This window comes from Cavia porcellus, unplaced genomic scaffold (genome assembly GCF_034190915.1).
Source record: "Cavia porcellus strain 051 isolate PalLab524CR breed Dunkin Hartley unplaced genomic scaffold, mCavPor4.1 scaffold_1, whole genome shotgun sequence".
Classification (NCBI taxonomy): Eukaryota; Metazoa; Chordata; class Mammalia; order Rodentia; family Caviidae; genus Cavia; species Cavia porcellus.
In genome coordinates this window covers 160,001,046-160,028,877 of record NW_026947484.1, presented here as the reverse complement: position 1 = coordinate 160,028,877, position 27,832 = coordinate 160,001,046, and the positions used below count along the sequence as shown (strand labels likewise).

The following is a 27,832-nucleotide window of genomic DNA, read 5'->3' as shown; positions in this document are numbered from 1 at the left end:
GGTAAATTATTCTATTTTAAAAGACAAGTGACAAATTCTAATATTTAACCCAGAAGATTGCATGCAAAAAATAACAGTGAAATATTACAACAATGCTAAAGGACAAAATTTTATATCATTTAATTTCTATGTTTTGCTATTATAAATAACATTTTGAGATTATTATATTTCTGTTTTTGAAGTAAAAAAGGGTTTTGCTGTAAATATGTTTGCAAGGTTTCATATTGCACTATAGTAGTACTATTTTAACTTTTAGACCCAACCAGAGATTCTGTTAATTTTTATCTCTAAGTTGGATTTCACTTACTAATATTATGAAAAAAGCATGAAATATCTTTGTAATTTAATATTTTCTACTAACCAATTCCCTAATGATGGAATAGTAATCAATATATCATTGTTTTGGAGCCAAAAGTTATGAATACAAATGACAAATACCATTGTAATGTGAGGAAAAATTAGCTTTGCCAAGAAACTGTCAATATTTCATTTTATGAGCATGAATACTCTTCTATTATGAATGAGTAGATTTGTACTCACTTAAGTAGAAAAACTATGATTTATGAAAACCATTGTGTCAGCAAGGGTTTTACTACTAAAATTGGTAAGAAAGTGCTCCCTTTTTAATATGTAAAAGAAAATGAGGTATCTATTGCCTTACTATCTAAAAGTGTACACATATTTTAAAAAGCAAGATTACAGAAATAAGGCAATACATAGTTTACACTTCATTTTAGCCAAAAGGCCAAGAAATTATAAGATGATACACATTTTAAAAGAAATTTAAAAGTAATAAAGAAGTCTGAGTTAATTAACATGGTTTATAAATTTTAAAAATTATGTAAAATGGCATGTTACTGTGATTCTTGACTTATTTTGTCCCATTGGCCACCCGTAGATTGGAAGCTGCAAGAATGTAACAGTGATGTCTCTCCGCTCCAACAAGCTGGAATTCCTTCCTGAAGAAATTGGACAGATGCAGAAACTGCGAGTCCTAAATTTGAGTGACAACAGGTATTTTTGTAGCATTTCATAATTGTGTGTTGGTCATCTACTGTCATCCAGTGATTGCTGTTGTCTATAATTTTGGAAACATTTTCTGTATCCTATGAGGTGTACAGGATCCAAATATGCAGGCTTTCTATAGAGAATGCAGGGTAAATTATTTTGAAGGTAAATCTTTCTAATTTCTATTATTTGATTACATTCAAATCGTATGCCATCATTCATTAAATTTATATAATTATAATATACATAATAACTCAAACTTAGAGACCAAAGCCCTTCCAATTTGTAGGAAGCATAGTTCTAGGAAAACATGGGGAAATAATTGTAGTTAAAAGCTGCAAAAGCTATTTTCTGATTAGTAAAGTATACCAGTAAAGTACAAATAGATTCACATATATGTCTTGTGCACACATACGTGTTTTCACATATATATTCCAACAAGTACACTGGATAATATGTTATGTTTTGACCCACTCCTGGTGCTGGCAAGAATATCATTAGTAAGGTATTACTCACAGGTTCTAAATTTTGAATACTGTAAACAGCTCCTTAACCATGTGCCAAACACAGTGAATAAAAATAGAATAGGCCTTCCCCTTGTGCAATACCCTATTCATAGCTGGGTTAGCAGAGAAAGGGAAAGTCTGCAATTCTTCTTCGTTTCCACCTTCTCTGTAAATGATCAGTATCCTCAAATAGAAAAAGGGAAAAACAGACATGGACCAGGAATAACAAATTGATAATGTGAATGCAGCATGGAACGCCTGAACTCGAATATCCAGGAAGTCTTTATCAGGCAAACAATGTGTGAGGGACTCAGAGACCTCGTGATGCAGCCATCAATGCCGAGCTGTTAGAAGATGGTGAGCAATATTCCGGGCAGTTCAGAGTGAGCAGGGAAATTCTCCTTTGTGTATAGCTCATTTAAGGAAATTGTTGTATGATTTTCAAAAACCATTCTCTGAGCACTTCCTTGGTATTGCCACATAATGATAATAAAGCTTTTTTATCAAAAGCTTTGGGATTTTATTTATAAATTTGGAGTGGCAAGGAGGCACCAGAGCTCTGTGTTATGTTATACCAGTAACCTTTCCTCTTCTGAGGAGGATCGCAGACTGGAAGATGAGGGAAATGTACTGATTGAATACTGTGTCTGCCTTTCAATAGGACATTTGTTTTTCAAATCTTTCCATCCGTATGAATTAGACTAAGAAACACAGCCAGGAAAGTGTCATGAGCAGATGTCTTCCTGTGTGATTCATTCACAGTCCCTAGTGGAACCATGATTGCTAACTTGGAGACGGGGTTCTCCTGATGGGCTGTAGGATTTCCCTCCTAAATTCTTGGCCTCCCAAATTTTTCATCAGTAATATGCATGACTGTATAGAAAATTGCTTACCAAATATTACAACTGGTCCATCATCAGAAGGACTGCTAATGCTTTAGAATTACTTACTCAAAAATACAGTAGACTTCAGTACTAACCATGGGCCAGACACGCTGCCAAGTCTTAGAGCAAAATATGCAAATAAGACATTAGGATCTGACAGAATAAGGGCTTTTAACTATTTCATCATGCCAAAAATACATGCTTAACTGATCCGCTATTGCAGTGACTAGAGCAAAGAATGAAGCCAATTTAATATTTTTAATTGTTGAATCAGTTAATCAAAGGTAAAAATCAACAGTCAGTTAGGAAAAGAGGCCAAAGAGTGAGCTTCTAGGAGAGAAGCTGAAACTTTAAAAAAATTCTAAATGCATTTTTAAAATTCAAAATATAATAGACTTTTTAGGTGTGATATCATATATTAATATGTTATATATTTGCTGTGCTGATCATTATTGTTTGTGCAATATATTCCACATTTAAGGTACAAAATATGGGACATTTATGGAGGTCACTAAAAGAGCCAGCAAAATAAAATGTTTTGTCTTTCTCCAATAGTCTCTTTCTTTTCCTCATATTCTACTTTTATGACTGGTAATGTACTGTGGATGTTGTTGTAATTTATTCTGGAGAGTTTTCCCCTCATATAATTTAAAGGCAGTAAAATTGACTTTCTGCATCAAATGTATTCCCATATAATGTGAAAAAATGTCACCCATAATTGGACTTCACAATTTCTCAGGTGATTGAACTTAAATAACTAAAAATTAGAAACAACATTTATGAAAATTTGGTTTAAAGTTGAGTTGTAATTCTACCAAAAAATAAAAAGAATTGGAATGTAATTTAATTTCTTTCAGTCTTTGTAGCCTAGTTTATGTTTTACAAATATTTATTAGTTCAGAAAGGATATTATGTTCTTCTTAAAGTTATCTACCAAACACATACTTGTATTGGCTATCAATCTCTTTATATTCATCAAACTATTTGAAAGTTTTGAGCTGCTTTTGCATGTAGAATTAATTCATTAATTCTTGTAACATTTTCACTACTATTATCAAAATACCTTTATCAGACAGGATTCAAATATACAAAGACTTAAGAAAATTTCCATTCCAACCTATACCAAAAATATTTCTGTCTTTTCAGACGTGAACACTGAGAAATTAACAATGGGTTTCCCTCCCGTACTTGTTTATGCTCTTGCTGTGCTGATTATCTGTTCTGATAAGTTGTGGGATCACAATTTGTGGATTGTGCATAATTGCGGTTTCAAGGATATCAAATAGTATATTGAGGTAGACATTTGGCAACAGATCCCCCAAATTCTAAAACCAAAGCTAAATACTTAATTTTGTTTGAATAGTAAGGCTGAGACCAAACTTCACATCTCCAAAATGTTATTCTTAAAGATTCCTTCCTTGAATATCTACTATCTGTTTTACAAACAGTGAAAGAATAAGTGGACTTTCTGGAGGTCAGCGTACCTTTGAGGACTGTAATTTATTTAGCTTTAAGATGGACCTAGTCTCTCTCTTTCATGGAATTTAGTTTCATGAGCATACCAGACGGTCACCAAATAATCACAAAAATAAATGTGTAATGTGCTCCATGAAAGAAAACATATGGTACTTGGAGAATAGATTAAGGAAAGTAGTTTAAATGGAAAGTTAGGGGAAAAAAAAACTTTTCAAAAAAATGGCATTTAAGCTGAGAGCTAAGGTCTATGCGGGATTTGTGCAGGTGAAAACATGGTGTGGAGAGTGTGTCCAGCAGCTAAGGGCCTAGCTGGCCTTGGCAGGGAAGGGCCAGTGTGTTGACCAGGCTGAGTCAGGAAGGTGTAGCAGAAGCAGCCACTTGGAAAGGGTTTTTAGGGGCCAGATATTTTAAGGCCTGCATAGTAACAGTATTTTTTATGTTACCTGGATATAGTAGGCAGCATTTAAAGAGTTACAGAGATTTTTATTTTTTTAAACATTGTTCAGGTTGTTCAGTGAAGAAAAGATTAAAGAGGAAACTTAAATCAACACATTAGGGTATTTTAAACAAATTCTTAGAAATGAACTAGATAAAGCTTCACCTCTTGCTATTAGAATTTTCTTATCTTTGCAGATTGAAGAATTTACCATTCTCATTTACCAAACTTAAAGAGCTTGCAGCATTGTGGCTTTCTGACAATCAGGTAAAAAAAAAATAAAATAAAAACACTTGCTTGGTAGATTTTTGGTTTATTAAGATGAACCATATTTGAAACTGAATTACTGACTTTTTTTCCCAACAGATGCCATTGACAAATATTACAAAATACAAATTTTTATCTCATGGAAGTGATATGTTTGTGAAGATACCAGTTTAAGCATTGTTGTAGACAAAACAGGACTATATTCTCTGCCCCTTAAAATATTTACATTTAGTGTCAACTTCATCATCAGAGATCACTTTCATAGTTTTTTACCCCTGATGAGACACATATGTCCTGAGAGGACGGACTTTAATCATATCTCTGAATGCAAAGAATAAAAACTGTTACCACAATCCCCACCAGGGCAAATTATTATCTACTATGTTCTTTTTCTTCTTGTGCTTTTAATTAGAATCAATTTAATACTTAAACTTTATTCCAGAAATTTTATGATAGCTTTTGGAAACTATTATCAGCACTTTCTGTTTTGATATTATTCTCTATATTCATGGAAATAGAATAATTGAATTTGTAATTGAGTACTACTGAATAATTTTATTGCATGAAAGATATTAAATAATTGGAGATAGCTGACTTGCCCCCAAAAGAATTGGAAATGTGTAATTTTCACATAGTTCATTAGTCCTGTATTTTCCTTGTTTCTAAAATTTTAAAATACAAATGAGCAAATGAAAAAAATCCATCTTGAATTTAGTTTATCATTATTTTGAGTATAACAATAGCATTACTACTAAATGAATTGTTTATATTTATGGCTATTGGGCTACTTTTGTGAAAATTAAAAACAACTTCTCCAAAATGTAAACTTGAAAATAATGTTTGATTTTCTAGTCATTACAACATTTCGATCAACCGACTAAATAAACACTTAGATTGTCATTCAAATCTTATCATTAAACTAAAGATTTTTCACAATATCAATATGTGGTAAGTCATTTCTAGAGTTTATGTGACTCTACTTCATGCATAGTATGAATCTGACAGCAAATTCCATTGTCCTTCTAAGGCAACAGCCCATGAAAATGAATAGGCATATAGAACCATTCAAAAAGCTAATTTAAGTTAAAACAGTTGAACATGTTTTCTCCTCGGAATCAAAACTGGCATTGCTCAGTTGAGTAGATTTTGATAAATTTTGCATTAAATGGATATAATATAGAAGAAGGAAACCTCATTATGAAAATCTTAGAATTTGAAAATATCCCTCAACAAGGGTCTTGTATGTTACGCTTCCTTACTCCATTTTGTCACTCGATTTTCTTTTGCTAGTTCATTCCTCTCGGGAGACCAGACGTCTATTGACCGTTATTGTGTCTGACACTGACAGTCTTCATGTTTGCGCTTGTAGGCATCTAATTATATGTGTTCTTGGCTTCCAGTCCAAAGCCCTTATCCCTTTACAAACAGAAGCCCATCCGGAAACGAAGCAGAGGGTGTTGACTAACTACATGTTTCCGCAGCAACCTCGTGGTGATGAAGGTAAATTGTCAGTAGAAGTTCTTATGTCCTTACAATGACCAGGGATAAAAAGAACAGTCATGTCCTGATGTCCATCTGGCAGGGCTGTCTCACAGACAAGCCCATAAACATAATCACACGACACACGTGTATCACTGGGGAGTGTAAGCAGGAGTCTCTGCATATACTATTTTAAGTAAGGTCCAGAACAAAATGCTTCCTCGTTATAACCGACACAAAAATGATGCTGACATTGGGAAGCAGCATCTCCTCATTGGGTTGCACCACCCAGGGCTGGTGGAGGACTGGTACCCAGCCAACCTCAGTGAGCTGACGGCAGCCAGAGCCTGGGGCAAGCTCAGCGGGCCACACCGTGTTCACGCGTGGTCTTCACACAGCTGAAATGGTCAGTCCAGTGATGTTGGACCCCAGATTGCTTCACGCTAGAAGTTAACTGTAAAGCGATGAGTTACAAATGATGAGCGTCTTTTCATTTTCACGCTGAATGCCCCTGAACAGTGTCAACTATGATAGAAATCCTTTTTAACAACCTAAACCTTTCTAAATAATTCCATCCTCTCTCCTGTGACCACATTCTTCATAAAAACTTTTCAGGGACTTTGTCTTCTCCGACCACGAGATACGCAGCATATGCTGCTTGGCCCAAGCCTGCTCCCTCTCTAGCCATAGATCCCAGTAACTGTTGGGCAAATAAACCCACTTTTACTATAGTTGTGGATTAAGTCCACCCTCTGGCTTAAATGAGACCAGTTTGTAAAATAAACCATTTGCTTGAGCATTTCTTATTTTCAGGGATAATTACAATAAATAACTTTGACTTCCAAATACAATTGAACCACGTAGAGATACTTTATGATATTTTTACTCTAATTTTGACCCACAGAAATAGTAAAAGAAGAGGTTGTTTTCATGTATATTTTTCAGATCTTAATAAATTGATCTTTTGAATATATGAAAAGCTGCCATGTTTACTTACATAAGAAATCTTAAGAAAGGACTATGTTTCGTTCACGCAGCTTTCCTCAAGGGATTTTCATTTTGATATTGCTAGGTTATCAAAATAGTTCATTTTCACAGAATGTAGGGAAAAATGAAAAGTGTTTCATATTCATGGTCATTTCTGAGATCCAGTCTCACAGATTAAGTCCCTAATTTCTCTAGGGTGTGAGATAAGTATAGACAAATAAGACACCCTGTGAAAGAACTTGCATTCACCTGCTTAGTTTTTGGTTTGCTTGTTTGTTTTTGTTTCTCCTTTGAGGAAAGAAAAGTTGCTAATTGAAAAATTTTCCTGAACTTCAAGCAAGCTGCCTTTCTGGTTTGTCAGGCAGGAACACAATTAATGAATTTTCAGAATCTCTTACACTAAACAAAGAAATGGCTGTCTTTTGAGAAACAATTTAGCCCAAAATAAGTACTTTTATTGTGTTTTAATGTAATCTTCACAATTACATTGCTAAAAAAAATATTACCATTAGCCAACATTTTGATGTCAGTTCTAGATTTATAAGGCATTTTCCCTGTTAATTTCAGACACATTTAAACTAATTGAAATCTTAAAGACTAAATCTTCTCCTTGTTCTCTACCATAAAAGCGAGCTCCCCTCCACTGCACACGTGTACACACAAACCCCAAAAGATGAACAAGAAAAAGTTGCAGCCTGGGGTACTTTATTCCATCATCAGCGGGCCATAGTAGCTCTTATTTTTTAGAAAACAAACTGAATGAGGGTTTAATGGTTACACATGGGGGCTCTGCAATCATGTAGACACAGAATGGAAACCTGCATTATCCCCGGAAAAGCTGCGTGACCTCAAGAAAATGTTGGAAGACTTGTAGTTTCCTCATTAATAGAGTAAGGATGGTATCAGCACTGCTGTTTAGCTGCTATGAGAAAGTGCTTTCTCTAGCTCTCTGTGTTGTTTTCTTATCCAGTGGGAACCCCATTTCTGGCATTAAAAACCTTGCCAGCCCCTTTGCCTGACGTACCAAAGAATAAGTCTGAGTTGAGATGTTAAAAGGATGAGATGTTGTAACAAATATCAAGGGGCTGGTACTCCTTTGGTCATTCTTTGCCTTCTTTCTCATTTCCTCTCTTTCTCTCTTCCTATTTCTCTTCCACTGTCTTTATTTTTGTATTGGTTTGTAGTACTTAGCCCCAGTTTTTGCATAGTCTACTAAGATCTGTGGGTGACACGCTATGTGTAAAATACATAATAAATAAACCAGCAGTAACGCTTTGGAATCTAACTGTAGATTTCCAGTCAGACAGTGACAGCTTCAATCCTACACTGTGGGAAGAGCAAAGACAACAGCGCATGACAGTTGCCTTTGAATTTGAGGACAAAAAAGAAGACGACGAAAATGCTGGGAAAGTTAAGGTGAACCTTTTAGCTTTTGTTTCTCTTTTCTTCCCTTATGCCTTGGGTGAGTCCAGAGCTATTATTCAAATAGATTTTGCCTTAAGAATCAGCTGTGCCGGAAGGTCAGGTCCATCTGGTCTCCTGGCTCCTTTCTGGGCAGCAGGCTGGTAGTGTGAGAAGCACTGGTGTGTTTCAGAGTGATGGCAAGGTCCCAGGCCTAACTCAGAGTGTGACTGCCACCCCACAGCAATGAGAGAGATTCAAGCTGGGGCCAGCGAAAAGCAGTGAAGTCTTAGCAGCAGCGGACTTTGTTCCACGAGGTGCTTTGTTTCCTCTTTCGCTGCGAGGCAGGAGCTTGCTTTTAACCACTGAGCAAGCAGCGCACAAACAAAGGCCAAAACACACATTTTCGAAAGAGCCAGCTGCCTACACGGTTCAGTGGTGCTAAATCTCTGAAAGTTTTTGTCTCTTCGACCCCTGAGAAGAATCTATGAGTTTCCTTAAATGGGAGGATAAATGTTAAGGTGAATTTCTACTGATGGATGGTCTTCCATAAGGAAAATAACTCCAATTGTTCCCTCTACACCAAAGTGTATTTTTAAATATACTTTGTTGGCATTAATCTAAAGACATGTAATGGTTGAATTCTGAAAATCTCTATTTTTCCATTGTTCAAATTTTCTACTACCGTCAGAATTGATATAGATTTTATTATCACCTGGTTTTCATGTTATTGTCATAGCAACGTCTTGAATCTCTCATTAATTTTTTTAGTATTATTTGTGTATTTTTTCCACTGTGAATACTAACAGCCCTCATTCTTAGTGACTAATTACCTAAGTACTTGTATATGCATCCTATTAATAATGTAGCTTGTGATATGTTGTATGTCCTCTCTCTCCCATATTTTCTAAATGTTATTTCTGAACCATTATCTCTAGAACCTTACTAGAATTAGTAAGGTAATTGAACATTTACCAACAACGCCTACTTATATCATTACAGAGAACCCAAAATGACTATTTCTGTTAAAGATTTGGGATTAAAACAATGTTTCTGAATGGTTGGTTAGTGTCATCTGCACCCAAAGACCTTCTTTTTTCTAAAATTTATGATTGGCTAGGGGAAAAAACTATGCTAAATTAAAAACTAACTAACCAACCAACCTTTGGAATATCTCAGTTCCTCACTGAAGGATTTCATTTGCTAAGTCTAGAATTAATAAATGATGGATTCTATCTTGTACCATTGATTCATTTTTATATTTCATGGAATTGTCAAAAACAACATGTTTTTCCTTAAACAAAACCTATGTAGAAAAATGATCCAAAAAACAATACATTCAATATGCTCTGGTATATGTATCAATGAAAACAGAATATAGTAAATGCAGTTATTTAGAAGCCCTGTTTGTGTGTTGTGATTAAGTCTGTTGATAATCTGAGTAGGTTCATTATACTTTAGAGGGGCTTTTCTTGATATTTACTTGTTCTTGGTGTATTGATATTTTGGTAAAACAGTGTGTTTTTCTAAAATCTCAAACCACTTGGCTTTGACTAATTTGAACATTTCCAATGCCACTGGCCATTGGACAAATTAGAGCACAAACAAACTTCTAAATAAATCATCATGGAAATATGATGAACAGAATAGACTGAAATCTTACACTAAATCAATCACACTTCTCTGGTTCATTACATGTATGTTAAATTTAGCCCTACTTTACCTCGAACTTACCTGAAATCCAAAGCAGAGCCGGTGGCTTCTGCCACCCACATTCCAATGGACTAGAGTATAATGCCCTACTTTGCATGTACACAGAATGAGTGTGGTAAAGCTGTAACTCTGCAGCTTCCTATGAAGTGCTAATTTACTACGTGGATTTAAAGCTGATCTTATTGGTAGCGGTTTTCAATGCATTACTCAGAATGAAAGAAACAAAGCCAAGCATAGAAAAGTCATAAAGTGAAAGTATTGCTACACTGCTCCTCTTTCTCCCAGAAAATGGAGATTCCTTCTCCTACAGGGTCTCTCCTGCCAAGCCCCCTGGGAAAGGGGCCAGCGTGGGATTACTCTCCAACCTGCCAGACTGTCTGGCGATTGCTGCACACCATGGGCCAGGTGTGATCAGCAGATCCAAGATATGCCCGTCCCCCAGAATGACCCACAGCTGGCATGGGGTTGTATAAGTGGTCTCCAGCAGGAAAGGAGCATGTGTACTCAATTACCAGTGGCAGCGCAGTCCACCACTCTTCCCTCTCTAAGTGGCAGACAGGTAGGCCTAGGTGTTTGGGGTAGGAGAATCCCCCTATAGAGGCAACTTTGGAACAGTGGTTTTTGGGGTACGTTCTGCATGATTTGGGGTAAGCAATGCTGATCACATAGCAACCTTCAGGTTGCCAGTGTCGGACCCTGAAGTAACTTTCTGGGTTTGTTGACATTGGCAGTAGGGTGGGAAGGACAGAGGCAGAGGGGAGGGAGCTTGGATGTGAGGTGCCGATGGTGGGGTACCTGGCATGGTGTTTCGGTGGGGGGCTGCATTTTTATTTACATTTCTTTTATCATTAAAGATTTTTTTCTTTAAAGTGTGGGAATACCAATAGTTGGGCAGAATGTTGATGATACCATTGGTACAGTCTAAATTGTCTTTCCCTTGCACATGTGCACTTTTTACATCATCCAATCTATGGGAGATTCAGTAGCTAAAATTCATTCTTAAAATAGCATGGGTCTAAATTGAGATTTGCCAAGAGTGGACTTTGAACACAAAGATAGAAATCTGTGAAAGCATCAATTTCCTTTAATTTGAAGATACAGATGATATGAATTCCTATAAGAGAAGACCGGGATGGGAGTCATAGCACATAAGGGCTTCCTTATCTCAGTGGGGCTGGGTGTTTCTGAGGTTAAAGGGAGGAAGAAAACAACTTAATGCAATATGAAAGAACACTCCGTGTTTGGTGAGCTTTACTATCCACATGTAATGGACTAGATTCTTACTCTGTGTCTTATATTCTTCCTACAATATAAGACAAGCTGAGCCTGTGTCCTCCTAACTACCTCTGCTCTGAGTTTTCTCTCTTTGTGAAACATTCCAATTTAATTCTGACAATAAAGTAGTATTTAATTATCAGTGATCAAAAAGCACTATGATTTCTCTTACTGGAATTGACAAATCAAATGTGAATTTAATCACTGTGGAATATATTATATTATGTGGGTATAATATAATATATAAGAAGTGTTCCATGTGAATTCAAGATATCATTTCCAAATGCCCAAGCTATTAATGTGAAGTAATTCTTCAGTGCTAAATGTTTGGGGGTCTCCAATATCTTATAGCTGCTATTTGCCTTTACTGTACTTTATCTAGATTTGAGATGCCTAGACTGTTGTGAAACATTTCTGTTTTCCAAAGTTAAAATATTTTAGTAAAAATATTGCATTTTAATAAAATGTTTTTGTGCTATGAGCAAATACTTTATAGTGAGTGATAAAATGCAAAACTTTTATAAGAATATAATTGATAGACTTTCCCACTTAAGTATACGAAACGAATTTGTATCTTTTCATGCTACATTAGAATAAGGGAATATTTCCATCCTTATTTATAGTTAAGAATATAAAGAGACTGCCTTTATATTTGAGAATTACTGGGCTATTAATGTAACTGTTTATTCCTGTCTCAGGTTCTCCATGCAAGAGTTGAAAAGTGGGAAAGTTGTCTGGGAAAGAGCATTAAATGTGCTTGTGCAGAGCTTAAAACAAAACACACGTTAGAGCTTAATCTTAAAGGAATTTTTAAAATAGCTACTTAGCTGTATTTTTAACTGAAATTATCTTGTTTTTAAGTTAATAAAATTCACAGTGTAGACTGTCAGTACTCCTTTTACCAGAATGCACCCATATGTTCTGCACCTACAAATAACACTGCTGAACCAAAAACCATTGTCAGAAAGACCCAGTTTGAACCTGATCTTAGATGAGATACTTATATTGCAATTTTCCTGCTGTAAAGTGGGAATAGCTGTTGTAGTCATTTATGAAATTTAAATAAGATGCAGTTACAAATTAATGATTCACCCTATAATAATTAATAACCATTTATTATTTAGTACGTAAATAGTAATGTATATTTAAACCTATAGGATCTATTATAAATAGTGTCATATATTATATAAATAATTAATAATAAATTAAGTATCCCTGTAAAACATTCAGCTTGGTGTCTGGCACAAGATATGTACTGAATAAATGATTACTTGCTGCATCCAAAAAAATAAAAAAGTTTAGTCAAAGATTTAGTCTAACAATATAATTGTTAGATATCAGGTGCAGGGTTTAAATTACCAAAGGAGTCCAGATTTTGTAAATGCCTAAGTAAAATCTATATTAGACATATTTAATCTCTGCATGGAACTCACAGATTTTCAAAGGATCTTCACATTTATCTCATTTAGCTTGAAATTAACCCAAGCATGTGGGGAGGATGTTAATATTCTCACTTTTCATGAGTAGATGGACATGAAGATTAGCAGTAGCAGTGAGCTAGGGTTAACTGACTTCAAGTTCAGTGAGCTTCCCAAGGAGACGGGTATATCAGAAACGAGGCGCTCGTTTTCAAGGTAAAATGAATCAAAGTTTTATGAGACCTGTCGTTCCCACATTTGGGGAAAGGCTCATTACAGAAAAAGACAGACATAAAATGACTCCATGAATACATAAATGGGCTACTCACATGGCTTTGAGAGAGAAATGTAAAAGTGATAAATCTGTTTCTAGATTTAAATAATTTTATGGAAAGAAAATACCCAAATTCTAGTGATACGGCCAAAATACCACATTAGCTTGCTTATAAAATAACCAGGCAACATTAGCAAACAATCATCTAATTGTGTCAAATGGGATGGAAAATTTATAAAAAGTATATTACATTATTCAGTGACATATTTAATTTAATTAAGAAAGAGCATTTCACATTTTCTATTACCTTCAATTCAGTTTTGAAGTGTAATTTTAAGTGTTGAAGATTTTTAGTTGTGCAGAATTTTAATTTAATGCCCTACTTTATTTCATATACCACTGGTTATTAAAAATAAGGGAATATTCTAAATTGGCATGATAGTCTTAGTATTCTGCAACTTATTTTTAATGTAGTTTCTTGACTTTTAGCCTTTTGATGTCAAGTACTTTTAAACAAGTTCAACATTATAACTTAAAATTAGATTTAACTCATAATACTTCAATGCCAATTTAAACAGAAAACCTCACATGCATGAATTCCAGTGTACTTTGTCCAGCATGGACATCACTATTTTGTGTTTAAGAATGCTTTACAAACTTAGTACACTGGGGGATATTAATATTACATCAAGAACTTATACTTCTTGTTCTATAAAGTCTATCCTTGTCTGGGGTTATTAGAGCTTTATTGCTGTGTACCATTAGTTTTGTTCTTAATTACTTGGGAGTGAAAAGGTCTAAATGCCTTTTAGAACACTTACCTAGAAATGTTAATTGATGTTTTTAATTCCTTTCCAAATATGTATTGGCTAAGTAATTATGCATCTTAAATACAAAACGCAGTGTTAGAAATCATCTAGTGAAGTCCAACCCTACTATTTGATTAGGAAAAGGAGCTACTAGGAAGACAAAACACTAAGAAGAATAACACAGTTGGTGGATTTGTTAAAACTGCAGATGAGCAAAAGCGTTTGAGTTTCTAGTCATGACTCTCAGAGCTCTCCCATGCCATAGACTCTTACATCCCATCAACCCATAGGTGGCAGAGTGGGTGCTGGGTGCCACTCCCCACACACACACTTCCTTCTGTTTTCCATTCTCTCTTCCACCTTCTTTCTCCCTCACCACCCTCACAAGCACACTTTCCACGAACGTGGACTCACCACGGTCACATGAGCCATCCCATTTTGTGAAGTTGGTTCTACTCAGATTCAGAAAGGCATGACCATGGAAAGAAGGCAAAGTCAATCTTCACTATTTTTCTCCAATCCCTTTCGAGTAACATGGACAGCGTCTATTTATTCTATTTTAAATACATAATAATAAGTATTCTGATGGCAGGATACTCTGTATGAAATAAATTTATTATTTAAAGTAGCCATTAATATGTATTCCTGAAATCAGATTGATTCCCCAACATAAAATTCAAAAATGGACATAAATGCCTACATAACTATAAGCTAAAATGTATAGATTTGCCAAAAATATATTAGATAATAGTCTCACTTTTCATTCCTTTTTGTTGAAAGATACTTTTCAAGAAGACATTACCTTATTAAGATTTTAAAAAATGTAAAATTCACCCCAAAACATTTTTTCCTTAGGTATTTTCGAGAATTAGCTATCCTGCCTTTTGATATAGCCTGCTAATTATATATTTAGGCAGAAGTTATAAACTTCCCACTTTTTCAATACACGTAGAGTATACAATTCAATACAAGTAAAGTACAAGCTCTACTTGTAAATCTTTGGGGGTCTCCTTCCATTGCCTGTATTAGGATTCCAGTGATATTCTTAATATCAAAATTATTACTTACAAATAATGTAGGGAAGTGAAGAATCTCTGGAGAATGAACACTGCAGATAATAACTTGACTGTGTTTTCCAGAGACTACCCATCCCTTCAGGGTTTGACCTGTTACTATTTCAGACATCTAAAGGGTAGCTCTAAAGATGGGATGTGATCCAAAAAAACGTTTATTAGTAGAAGTGTAGGAAGGGGTGGGGAGAAGTCCCAGGAGGCCAACACGAGAAGGACACATGCGTTCTCCTCGGTCGTGGTCACCCCACCAGCTCACCACTCACTGTATTGCATTTGGTTCTTCTGCATTTGGCACGGCTTTGTGAATGGCATGCTTGCTGAAGTTCCTTTTATGTTAAATTTCTTTTTATAAACTTCTAGGTTGAAATAAACCTAAAACGATATCCAACTCCTTACCCAGAGGATTTAAAGAATATGGTAAAATCTGTTCAAAATCTGGTGGGTAAGCCAAGCCATGGAGTGCGTGTTGAGAATTCAAACCCAACTGCTAACACGGAGCAGGCTGTGAAAGAAAAATTTGAACACAAGTGGCCGGTGGCCCCCAAGGAGATAACAGTGGAGGTATTTGAAGGTTATTGGTAATTGCCAGTGTGGTGTGGATTTTTTGGAATTCTAAAGGATATGGTTTTTTTTTTCTTTTAACTGAATAGATCTTTCAGGATAAATGCATTTGTTCCATAAAATAGAAACGATCTCTTTACTCTTTCAAATAATGAGGGTTGCATTTAGTCAATCACAGATCACCCTCACATCCTGAAATCACAACACCACTCCTGAAGTTCCAATACACACAGAATGAATAGTTTCTCATCTAAGTAGGCACAGCCAGGGACCTCATTGTATTAGTGATGTAATTTCAGATACCTCAAACTTTTATTGTGTCCATCACTAGGAAAAAAACCCAAGATTTTTCATTCTTAAAATTTCTGTAAAATTCTTAATCAAGTTTAGAGCAATGTTTTTCAATGTTTTCATGTTTGGGTCACAACTTTCATAGAAAAATGTTGCTTTTGACAGCTAAAAGACAAGGTGTACTTGGGTTTGTGGAATTTAGCCCTGTGAAGCCTAATTCCTCTGCTTTTGAATGAATTAGAAATTCATCCTTACTGATTTGTGCAGTCTGAAAAGAATTCAACTACATTTATGCCACCTCTACTCTCTCATCAACTCTTCTCTAATTTAATTATCATCTTTCTGATCTCCATTAGAAGTATAATCGGTGTGGATGCCTCTAAGTTCATATTACTTCTCAAAAGCTCTAAACTGATAAAACTCTTTTACAAATCTGCATTTCAAACAATCCGTTGCATTTGTGAAACACCAACTGTAAATGTAGCACTGTGCTAGACACGTAAGAGCAGAAGAAATATAAACTGTCTCCAAAGTCCCCAAGTACCTTAAGGTGTAGTCAGATAAATATAATACATGGCAAGAGATCAGAGAACACATTTTGTAGAGTCTGATCACATGACAGGTTGCTTGATGGAAAATATAACACACGAAGTTAGGCCTGAAATGCATATTATAGATTGGGTGATTCTTTTGCAGTGAAAAGCACAGGAAACATATTAGGTAAAAGGAAGATTTTAAGCAAAAATAAGTCCAGTGTGCACACTTATTGGCACAAATATCTGTCCCAGAAGAGGGAAATGCACCTGGATATCAAAGGAAAAAAATTTCTCAAGTGTTTATTCTCATGGCTTTGAGTTTATAAAATGATCATCGTTGTATTTCCTCTTTTCCAAAATGGCTATTTTAGCTCTAATATATTACAAACATATAAAAAGGACCAAAACTAATATTTTTCATGTACGCTAAATACAAATGTATAGTTTATTTTTAAATCTCATATGATCACAGTTTAAAATCAAAGTAACTCTGCAGTCATGAAAACATTTAAGCTCAGTAAAATTTACTGCTAAAGTAAGATGATCCTAGAATCACTTAGTTGGGGATTAAGCCAAGACAGGGAAAAGATAGCTTTGGTCATGAATTTAATAATAACCCTGCAGTAGAGCTAATAAATCTTAAATTTGTCCCATGAGTACTTCAAGCTTAACAAATCTAACATTCAGTTAAGCGTTTCTTTATCAGACTTGTTTCTGCTCCTATATTCTTGGTCTTAATCTCAGCTGGTAGCTTTACCTACCATTCTTTCAGCAGAGAACTCTGGGAGGTGGCCTGATTTCTACCTCCTTCCTTCCTATTGCCCTTCTCCCTTCAAATCTCAAGTCCTCCATTCTTTCCTTCCTTTGTGTACAGACCTGTTTCTTGGCTTACTTTGTCCCTAACCTCCTCATTGCCTCTGCCGAGACCTTTCTAGAAATAACACAAAATCTAGTCATACCTTGGCCTTCCATGACAGTGTGCTTTTTTACATCTACAGAGAATCCATGCTTCCTAACTAGCTAGAGTAGAATCGTTACATGGGGGTAAAACCAGACCTCACCTTTCAGCTTTACATTTAATTTTGTGGCTTGCTCCACCTATTTCTTAGTTTTCTCTGACTGCTTTTTCCCCTTGAAGAGAGATTTGACTGGCAATTTCAATGTTTTCTCTAAAAGCGAGATTCTCTGTCTTCATTCCTCCTTTCAGCCATGCTAGAGCAAAGAGAAACTGTCGCTTCCTGTATCATCCTCCTGCCTCAAAGTCAAGGCAGCCAGATTAAGGCTCACACTTCATTTTTCCAGTGTCCGTATTTAATAAATATCAATAAATCAACCATCAGCCACTCCAGGGAGACTAATCATTTATCCTGTGTTTCCCATTTGCAGGCATCGTTGTTTAGTTCTTACTGCCAAGAATGTGTAAGAGGGTATTTTATTAAACAGTGCATCGTGTATTTATCCATGTGTGCCTGAATACAAAAGCCTAGGAGAGAAAAATAGAGGTTGGCGGGAGCAAGAGCAAAAACAGAAAAAAAGCAAAGGTAAATAGATTATGAATGCAGCCAAAGAAGCAGGGAGAGGAAAGGTAAACCAGCAGTTATGGCTCTCTGTTTACTTGCTGTCTCTGTGCCAAGAGTTTTAACATATGCTATGCTAATTGCAGAAAAGACTCAGGAGGCCAAAAGAACAAAAACAGGTTTCCAGGAAGGCTCCCCTTCCTCTATTTTCCCCTGTAGTGCCTTCTGGAGACTGTGCAGTGTTTGGATTTGCCAAATGCTCCTCATATGGCTGGTACTGCCTCAGCCTTCAAGTTTCACCTGAAAGTCACCTCAGCAGAAAGGCTTTCCTGACCAGTCAGACTCTGACTTGCTCAGCTGCTTCACCTGTGTATTTCTGTTAAACAGAAGAAACATAAGTAGGGTAACTTGGCTTACTGACTGTGAGTTTCGCAAGGGCAGGGACTGTTCCTATATTTTTTTGTCATTGTACAGATAGTCCCTAACAGTTTAATATTGTGGAATAAGTTGATGACTGATGAGATCCCAGTAGTGTAAATCTGTTGACATGTCCGCCTCACCATCCAGTTACAAGTTTGTTGAAGTCGAAGACCATTTCTGATGATTTGCCGACTGTTGGCTGCCTTTCACCCACTGAAATAGTCCCAAATTGTCAGCCCACTTTTCCAACAAAACTAGATATCAGTCATACTTTACACCTGTGCATTGAATACACTCTTGGTACATGAATGCCCAGAGTGTCACTTATGTAAGTGACCTAAGACCAAAATAAATATTTAACAGTTCAAATTAAATAGACATAATATTTATCAAAATATTTATGTTCTCCTAAGTAGTCATTTGGGAAATAATACAACATACACATAAACTGGGTGAGAAAATATTTTTTATCTTTTGCTTAATATAAGTAAAACCACGTACTACTCAGATGCATGCACAGATTAGGTGGCACTGCCCTTCTCAAACCTGGAATCACAGTGGGGACCATCGGGCTAAGTCCTGTTTCATACTCATTACAGCCCCTGAAACTCAGCTTCACAAGGATGCTCGTCAGAAATGATGTGAGATCCAGTGCTAAATCAGAGCAGGCAGGTAGCCTGGTGTCTGACTGATGTTAGGTGTCGTTTGCTCTCCATTGGACACTTACTGTCACCCATGATGCCGCTGCGAGTTATCAGCAGCACTCAGAGGCACCTCAGAGCACAGTTCACAAGCAAAATGGAAGAGTATTTTCTTAAGCCTCTCAGACATGACCTGAAATCTTGGGTCTACCTTGTTCCAATTACAGACCTTTGCAAGTCGAGTCACTGAAACCTTTCTGAGCCTTTGTTTCTGATCATTAAAAATAAAGATAATATTAGCACACTTTCAGAGATTTGTGACAATTAAATCAGCTGACAACTAAGGAAGGCTAGAGTTAGGGATGATTCCTGCTCGTGGCTTGAGAGACTGGTGGGCTTATTTTTGCCCCATCTTGCTTTAATCCTCTGTTGGTCACCAGCCGAACACCTGTTTACCCTGTCTACTCCATTCAAAAGTGTTCTCAACCTTTCACCTCCTTGGGAGACATAGCCTAGATTCCTCTGCAGAAGAACCGTATCTTTCTCCCAATCATACACTATGATCAACTACCCTTGAAAATGTTCTTAAATCCCCTTTATCAGTATGAGACCTGGACTCTCATTCAGATATAGCTTCTTTGTTTCCCTCTGCAGTCTACCCATAGGATCCCTCTCTATGACAGTAATGGCCAAGATTTCATTTCATCAGTGGAAAGACAACGAGATAAAAAGAAATCTTACCTTTGCTCCCCACCTTCCTTCCTCTTATCATCTCACCAGAAGAAAATACATTTTAGTGTGCTTGTAATGAGTCTCTTGTTAAATTCAATTGTCTTATCAGTAACCTGCACTGCTTTCACCCTCTGAAATAGTACCAAATTGTCAACCTACTTTTCCAACAAAACTAGATATCTCCACCCTCCATGAGAGGATTTCTAGAACAAAGCCAATGATTAATTTCCCTTACTGGACAGTTAACTTTGTTCAGTGAAACCCATTTAGGAAATGATCCTTTCTTGGGACATATAATATATATTATAGACAAGTAATTTATAAAAGAGCATTGAGCTGGGCAGATCTGAGTTCAGTTTCTGACTCTTAAGTTTCTGATTTGGAATAGTGCTTCTATCTCACTGTGCCACCATTTCCTTAGAACAAAGATAATGATAGTAAGTATATTTTAAAATAACACATCGTTTTTAAATAACTAATGGAGACAGCATTGGTAGCTTTCAGCGTGGTGGAACAGTTGCAGAAAGGTGGTCCATGCCCTATAGCAGAGACCCATCACCATCTTTACCTCCACCACGTTACACATGAAGATGAGAGCCTTCAGCTGGGTCCATGCAATCTCACATTCTTGCCTAGTAATGTTCCACTTTGACATGGAGAATCACAGGACTCTGGAGAAAAGATGTAAGTCATGATGACATGATCACCACATTCTTTCCCTGGTCACCAGGGCTCCTTTTGATTCACAAACAGAAGTTCTTGACCAAGGTCAGAAATTTACACCTGGGTTAGACCACAGTTACCATACAGGGTTCTGGTCACAACTTTAAGTGACAGTTTCATTAGTACAAACACTTGAGTATCCAGTGTGTAGGTCATAAGGAAAAAAAGACCAAAATGTTTAGTAATATTATGACTTTACATTCCTACAAATGTTTCTTTTCTTTCATTGTATCCCTAGCTTGAATTTTTTTCTTTATTAAAATAAAATTCCTATGTTCTATTAAGTATCATAAAATTTCCTTTTTGAGTCATTATTTCCTACAAATCATTTACCTTTAGTTTCATAAAATGTTAGTACCAGACATAAATTAGTGCTGACTCCTATCTCTCCCTTTGATTGTAGAGCTACACTAATTTCCCAAGAAATCCTGACTACTAAGTTAGGAAAAGAAAATAATATGACAACTTATAACTGAAATGTTTTAACAAGTCAGTGTATTTGGTGCCTTTCTCAGTGCTGCTTCTTAAACTTGCATCTTCTTATAAATTTGTCCAGGGATGCACTAAGGTTTTTCTTCCATGCTATGTCACTCTAAAGCTTGATCAGAAGTTTCTCAGGCTGAACTTTGAACTTATTTTCAAAATGCATGGAAATACAAATTCCTCTGCTTAGCCCCAAGATTTTCACCCTTTCCTATCCCTCTTCAAATCAAATTCTTCATTTCACACCTTCTAGATTGCTGAGCTAGAAGCCAGGAGAATTGTAATCCAGTACTGTGCAGTGTGTAGGTGTCTGTGTGAACCTACACTTGAACTGGGTCTCAGAACCTTCCTCTAGACAATGGCAGAGTTAGCTTAATGATCTTGCAGTCTTCTTCTATTAAAAAAGTTAACAAATATTAGATATATTAATGTCTAATGGATTTTCACAGGCAAATATTTCTGTAGAAACCTAGGATGAGAGAGAGAGGAAGAAAGAAAAGAAAGAAAGAAAGAAAGAAAGAAAGAAAGAAAGAAAGAAAGAAAGAAAGAAAAGAGAGAGAAAGGTTGTCACTACAGGGGGGTACTTGTCAACATATAATTTTATAATAAGGGTTTCTGTCAGTTGATTATACCAACAAATTAAGTATTCAGTGGGTCTTACTGAATTTCAGATATTTGTCATTGGGCATTTTCTTTGACTTAACAATAGAGGTCTATATATGTTTAGTTCAATGTTCCAAACTAACAATAACAAATGAAAAACAGAAAACTCTTTGAACTTAAATAGATGTGAAATTCAAGAAAAACAGATATAAAAATAACATAATTCTCTACCATATAGGCATATGTAAAGCATTTTTATAGCTAGAAGAAAAGGGATGATTGTTATTTTGTCTTTTGTCCCACTGCTTGGTTAACTGGAGTCAGGATTTGCATTATAGATATCTCAAATCTGTAGGTGTTTCCACATTCATTTGTCATGGTAAGGATATATTCTTACTCCATTTGTGAGTCGTTACACTCCAAGAATGGATACTAGGATGAATATTTGACAGCCTAGTTCGGTATGGAAAATTGGAAATTTGGGGGGAAATAGTGGTAGAGCTAAAGCAATCGGGGAGACAGTCATGTTGACAATACTAAGAGTTAGGAGGGAGAGCTACAGAGCAGGACTTAGGGGACCCAGCGGAGCATCAGTGTGGCCCAGGATGAGAAACTCCCGGCTAGTCAGTGACACACTTGTCCCCTGGACCTCTGCCAGCTCACCCCTTAGGACTCTTGTGCGTATAAATGCCAAGCATGTGTCTGAATTACTATTCACAGAGGGCACATTCTGATCCAGCCCTGTTGAAAGTGAGTTCTCACTCATCTCCCCAGCTGACTGTCCCTTCCCAGAGGGCCACATTTTGTCTTTCTTTGGATACTCCACGCTTCTTTGCACAGTGCCAGGCACATAAACAGCATTGGAAAATATGTCTGATGAATAAATGGGCTCACTTAAATCAGAAAAAGAAATTTGTGCTCAACTCAGAGATACATATGGTGCGCTTTTCCAAATGCCCCATGTTGAACTAATCCCTAGAGCCATGTTCTTTGAATCTGAGCCAGATAAAGATATTGCCATCTTGGTTAACCTTTGTTTAAATGTTTACTTTCCTTGTCCTGTATTATTATATCTCTCAGGATTCTTTTGTTCATCCAGCTAATGAAATGAGGATTGGGGAACTTCACCCTTCATTAGCTGAGACCCCTCTGTACCCACCCAAACTTGTTCTGCTAGGGAAGGACAAAAAAGGTAACATCGTGATGCTCATGTGCAAAATACGCTACCGATGCATGTGCATGATGACCCGCCAGCTGTGAATTTTTTGATGTGCCGTAGCCTATAAAAATAGTTTACAAGCTCGCATTCCTAACATTAATCAGTGCGGAATCTGTTGTTCATGCTTACTTTTCGGGGTGTGTAATCCTCATTGGTCGTAGCATTATAACGTGTTTCCCCTTTAAATTTCAGAATCAACTGATGAGTCTGAAGTTGACAAAACTCACTGTCTGAATAACAGTGTTTCCTCAGGCACTTACTCAGACTACTCGCCCTCCCAGGCTTCCTCAGGATCCTCTAACACCCGGGTTAAAGTGGGGTCCTTGCAGACTACAGCTAAAGATGCGGTTCATAATTCTTTGTGGGGTAACAGGTGTGTTGAGAATTCCCACGATTCTGTTCCCAAATGCTTATTTCCAGCCACTTTGTTTTTAAATGGAATCTTCTTAATCCTGGAATTGCGGTACAGCTCATGAGTGGCACAGAAGACAGAGGGTAGGTAAGCAAATGAAGTGTACCAGGCATTTCCAAGAGTGGACAGACCCAGCCTTTAGGACAAGGCCATCGGTTGAGGGAGCAATGGTAAGAGATTCGCAGGTCCAATGCTGCTCAGCTTAGAAGTCAAAGATTGTGTTTGAGCAACATGCTGTTGAGGCACATGGACATTTCACAATCCAGAATGGTTTATGAACTAAAATGAGATCTGATGAAGGCACATATGTACCTGGAGAAAGGTCAGATATCCAAACAATTTTCATTACCATCGTCATCATCATCATTTATCATGACCAGGTGTGAGGATACATGCAAAGGTCCTTGATCTCCCCAAAATGCTTCTTCCTCTAAGTTACCCCCACTTTATCCATGAAAACACAAATGTTATACAGCAGAGTAAAATGACTCCAAAGCAGTGTTTTCCCCCTTCTAATTCATTTTGTAGTTTGTCACTACATTTTATACTACAAATAACAAATAAAAATTGTCCTATGATATAAGTAGTGAATTACATTTGCTCATACATTAACTGACATTAGTGCAACTCAGGGCAGTGTTTTCGTTAGTACTTCAATGAGTGATTATTTTTATTTGTCAATGCCCACGGAAAAATCTCAAAGTCAGTAAAATAATATTTGTTATATATCTGATATTGGTGTGGGTACTTTTGGAAGATGCCTTTTGAATACATTTTTTCCCAATTGGTAGAAGCACATAAAAGCCTTTCACTCAAAAAGATGTATCATTTAATATTATTAGTGTGTAAGTGATTTAGAATAAACTTGAAAAATGAGCATATGCTAGAAATATGCAAGAGATGGCCACTGAGATATAAACAGGCCAATCACCTGAAGTCATAGTGTGGCTGCCATTCTAAAGAGAGGTGTCAAAATTGCTCTCTATTCAAGGGTTCTGAATAGAACACAGCCTTTTTAAGGACAATTTGGGTCACTAGATATACCATGACTCATTAAGAAAGCACTTTCAGGCCTTAGTTTAGAAATATATGGAGCCGAAGTCAGCAGGGATGGCAACTAGGAGGCACGTGGTTCTAATTACCAATCAGATTTTAGGACTCATGTTTTATTCATTCATTCATTCATTCATTAACAAATACCTGCTTAAACCTATTGTGCGCCCTTCATTATTCTGAGCCTGGACAGAAAATGATTTCTGCCCTCAAGAACTTACAATTCTAGCAGAGGACACAAGATGGTCAATAGAATGAAATACCATGGGTAAGTAAATTTTACACAATGCTAGAAGAGAATGCTACTGGGGAGAAATAAAAGTGTGAGCAGGACTTATTTTAGTAGGGGCCGTGAACTGATGATGTGGTGTTACCTTACTCACGATTCCCGAGAGGGTGCATAATCCGCTCTCCAAAAGGAGATCCCCTTCCTTGCTGTTTGCTTGCTCTGTGGGCCGGACCGACTGGTCTTCATGTCTGTGTGTCTTCTGCTGTGTTCACAGGATCGCACAATCTTTCCCACAGCCTCTGGACGCAAAGCCATTACTCAGCCAGCGGGAGGCTGTCCCCCCAGGGAGTCTGCCACAGCGGCCCGACCGACTGCCCATGAGCGACGCTTTCCCTGACAGCTGGACAGACGGCTCCCACTACGACAACACCGGGTTCGTGGCTGAGGAGCCCGCAGCTGAGAACGCCAACAGTAACCCTCTGCTGAGCTCCAAGGCCAGGAACGCGGCTCCGCATGGACGCAGGCCTTTGATCAGGCAGGAGAGGATCGTCGGGGTCCCCCTGGAACTGGAGCAGTCCACGCACAGACACACACCAGAAACAGAAGTGCCTCCTTCCAATCCTTGGCAGAATTGGACCAGAACCCCCAGTCCATTTGAAGACAGGACTGCTTTTCCCTCTAAGTTAGAAACAACCCCCACCACCAGCCCCTTGCCCGAGAGGAAAGACCATATCAAAGAATCTACGGAGATACCCAGCCCTTTCTCCCCGGGAGTGCCATGGGAGTACCACGATGCCAGTTCCAACAGGAGTCTTGGGAATGTCTTTTCTCAAATCCACTGCCGCCCGGATTCTTCAAAAGGTGTGATCTCCATGAGCAAAAGCACAGAGAGGCTGTCTCCGCTCATGAAAGACATAAAGTCCAACAAGTTCAAGAAGTCGCAGAGCATCGACGAGATCGACATCGGAACCTACAAGGTCTATAACATCCCGCTGGAGAACTACGCCTCGGGGAGCGATCACTTGGGCAGCCACGATCGGCCGGACAAGATGCTGGGCGCGGAGCACGGCATGACCAGCATGTCTCGGAGCCAGTCGGTGCCCATGCTGGACGACGAGATGCTGGCCTACGGGAGCAGCAAGGGGCCGCAGCCCCAGAAGGCGTCCATGACCAAGAAGGTCTACCAGTTCGACCAAAGCTTCAACCCTCAAGGAGCCCTGGAAGTGAAGGCCGACAAGAGGCTGCCGCCCGCCTTCCAGCACGGCCCGGAGTACGCGGCCCCGGCCGGCAAAGGCCTGGCCAAGGACCTGGTGAGCCCGCGGGCGTACCGCGGCTACGCGCCGGTGGAGCAGGCGTTCTCCTTCTCCCAGCCGTCCGTCAACGAGGACGCGGTGCTCAGCGCGCAGTTTGCAGGCCAGGGCGGCCGGCCGGGCTTCCTGAGGAGGGCAGACTCGCTGGCCAGCTCCACCGAGATGGCCATGTTCCGCAGGGTCAGCGAGCCCCCCGAGCTGGGCCCCGGCGACAGGTACGGCAGAGCCGCCTACAGGGGAGGGCTGGATCGCCAGAGCAGCGTGGCGGTGACTGAGTCCCAGTTCCTCAAGAGGAACGGCAGGTGCGAAGAGGAGCACCCTGCCTACCAAGAAGTGAAGGCGCAGGCGGGAAGCTTCCCCGTCAAAAACCTCACCCAGAGGAGGCCCCTGTCGGCCAGAAGCTACAGCACAGAGAGTTACGGGGCCTCCCAAACCAGGCCAGTGTCAGCTAGGCCTACCATGGCAGCTCTTTTGGAAAAAATACCGTCTGACTATAACTTGGGTAACTATGGGGACAAGCCAGCAGATAACAGTGATGTAAAGACGAGGCCCACCCCTGTGAAGGGAGAGGAGAGCTGTGGCAAAATGCCTGCAGACTGGAGACAGCAGCTGCTTAGACATATAGAAGCTAGAAGGTTAGACAGGGTATGTTTGGCCTTTCTCTGTAAGCATCTCCCACCCCTGCCTCTAGATTTGCTTTCTGGGTGTTTCTGAGCACGCGTAGTGAAGCATGAACTACATCCATGTCTCAGTAGACGGGCAGCGTTCTGTGTATCGTGACGTTGTGGGGAAATGGATCCTGATAGGTTTTTATTAACATTATTATTTTTATTATTATTATGACTTTCCCAAGGGTATTGCTTGGTGCTTTCTGAGAATCCATAACTTGCAAGTGAATTATTTATCAAATCAAGCCTAAATATTGTTAGTAAAAATTGGACTCTATTATATGGGGATGGTGCTAAAATTGTTTTCAGGGCATTAAGGCAAGCCAGATGTCTCTCCCAGGACATGCAATGGTCCTCCAGTGACCAAAGGAGTATGATTTTTATTGAATCTCTAAGAAGTGAGTCATCCACCCTTTTTTGCACAGACTCACTTATATTAAACTCAGGCATGATTTGTTTATAAAATTTGCACATACTTACTGCTATGGGACTATTGAAGTTATTACTTCTAATGAGCAATAATCTTCCCAGCAAGAAACAGAAAAATAAAATAAGCAGAGATTAAGTGCCCTCCTACACACTATTTTATTTAATAAAATTCCTGCCATTTAGAATATGGGTTTTTATATAGAAGGAAATATTTAAATTCAAATCATACTACAGACAGCAGAAATAGATGGTGTCCTTATAAAAACAACAGATGTACAAATTAGCATGTACATTGTAGAAAAAGAAGGAAATTAATCCTAATTAAGTTAAAAATTGAGTCATAAAAAGTGTGGAATGCACAGTGATTGGGAGAGTCTTTTAAAAGTATAAAACCTAGAAATGGTTTGGATTTGTTGTTGTTGTTGTTGTTGTTGTTTTGGGGGTTTTTTGTTGCCTGTTCAAATCTAAGGGAAGGCCACTGCTTCGTTTTCTAGAACAATTATCAATTTGCCATCAACACGCAGAATACTTTGTGGCTTTGGTTTGGAGGGCTTTGCATACTCTGCATTGCATCAGAATCTTCAAGGTCTTTTCTGTGAACCTGAGGCCTTTTGTTCTCATTTTTTAGGTTTGGATGCTCTGTGTAAACTGGGGATCTGAGTAATAATATGCCATAGAATGTTTCAGTGGACAGTTTTATTATTTTAGTGGATGTCCTGCAGAAAGCTCAGGCCACAGCCTTTATGGTGTATTTCTTTAAAATGAAATGTTGTGTTTTCAGGCTGACTCTAAATAATTACATTCTTTGTAGGTTGTGTCTACATGACAAGAACAGAGTTTTGTAGGGAAGATGTGAGCTAGTAGTACTGGTGGGTGCAGGTGTTAGTTTCTCCGTGTGGAAATTGGTTCTGCCTTGCAAACTACTTCATCAGAATGTCTGTTTCAGAAAGGTGTGCTCTGTCCCTTTGAAGGGAGTCTCATCCGGGCCCTGTGACTGGC

At 38.1% G+C, this 27,832-nt stretch overlaps 1 protein-coding gene across 11 annotated transcripts in view; it reads left to right on the top strand.

Annotated features, from left to right (window-relative positions):
• Lrrc7 (leucine rich repeat containing 7) overlaps positions 1-27,832 on the top strand; it is a 486,713-nt gene that overhangs the window by 380,477 nt on the left and 78,404 nt on the right. For 5 of the 11 annotated variants that reach the window (XM_063258468.1, XM_063258472.1, XM_063258441.1 and 2 more), the window contains 9 exons: positions 899-1,014; positions 4,508-4,577; positions 5,978-6,077; positions 8,335-8,459; positions 10,468-10,716; positions 15,367-15,567; positions 22,594-22,705; positions 22,925-23,105; positions 24,701-26,381. In XM_063258468.1, coding sequence (XP_063114538.1) covers positions 899-1,014; positions 4,508-4,577; positions 5,978-6,077; positions 8,335-8,459; positions 10,468-10,716; positions 15,367-15,567; positions 22,594-22,705; positions 22,925-23,105; positions 24,701-26,381 — 2,835 coding nt within the window. Of the gene's footprint in view, positions 1-898; positions 1,015-4,507; positions 4,578-4,676; positions 5,033-5,977; positions 6,078-8,334; positions 8,460-10,467; positions 10,717-15,366; positions 15,568-22,593; positions 22,706-22,924; positions 23,106-24,700; positions 26,382-27,832 lie in introns of those variants that run through there. The other 6 variants (XM_063258496.1, XM_063258477.1, XM_063258451.1 and 3 more) reach the window with 5 other exon arrangements.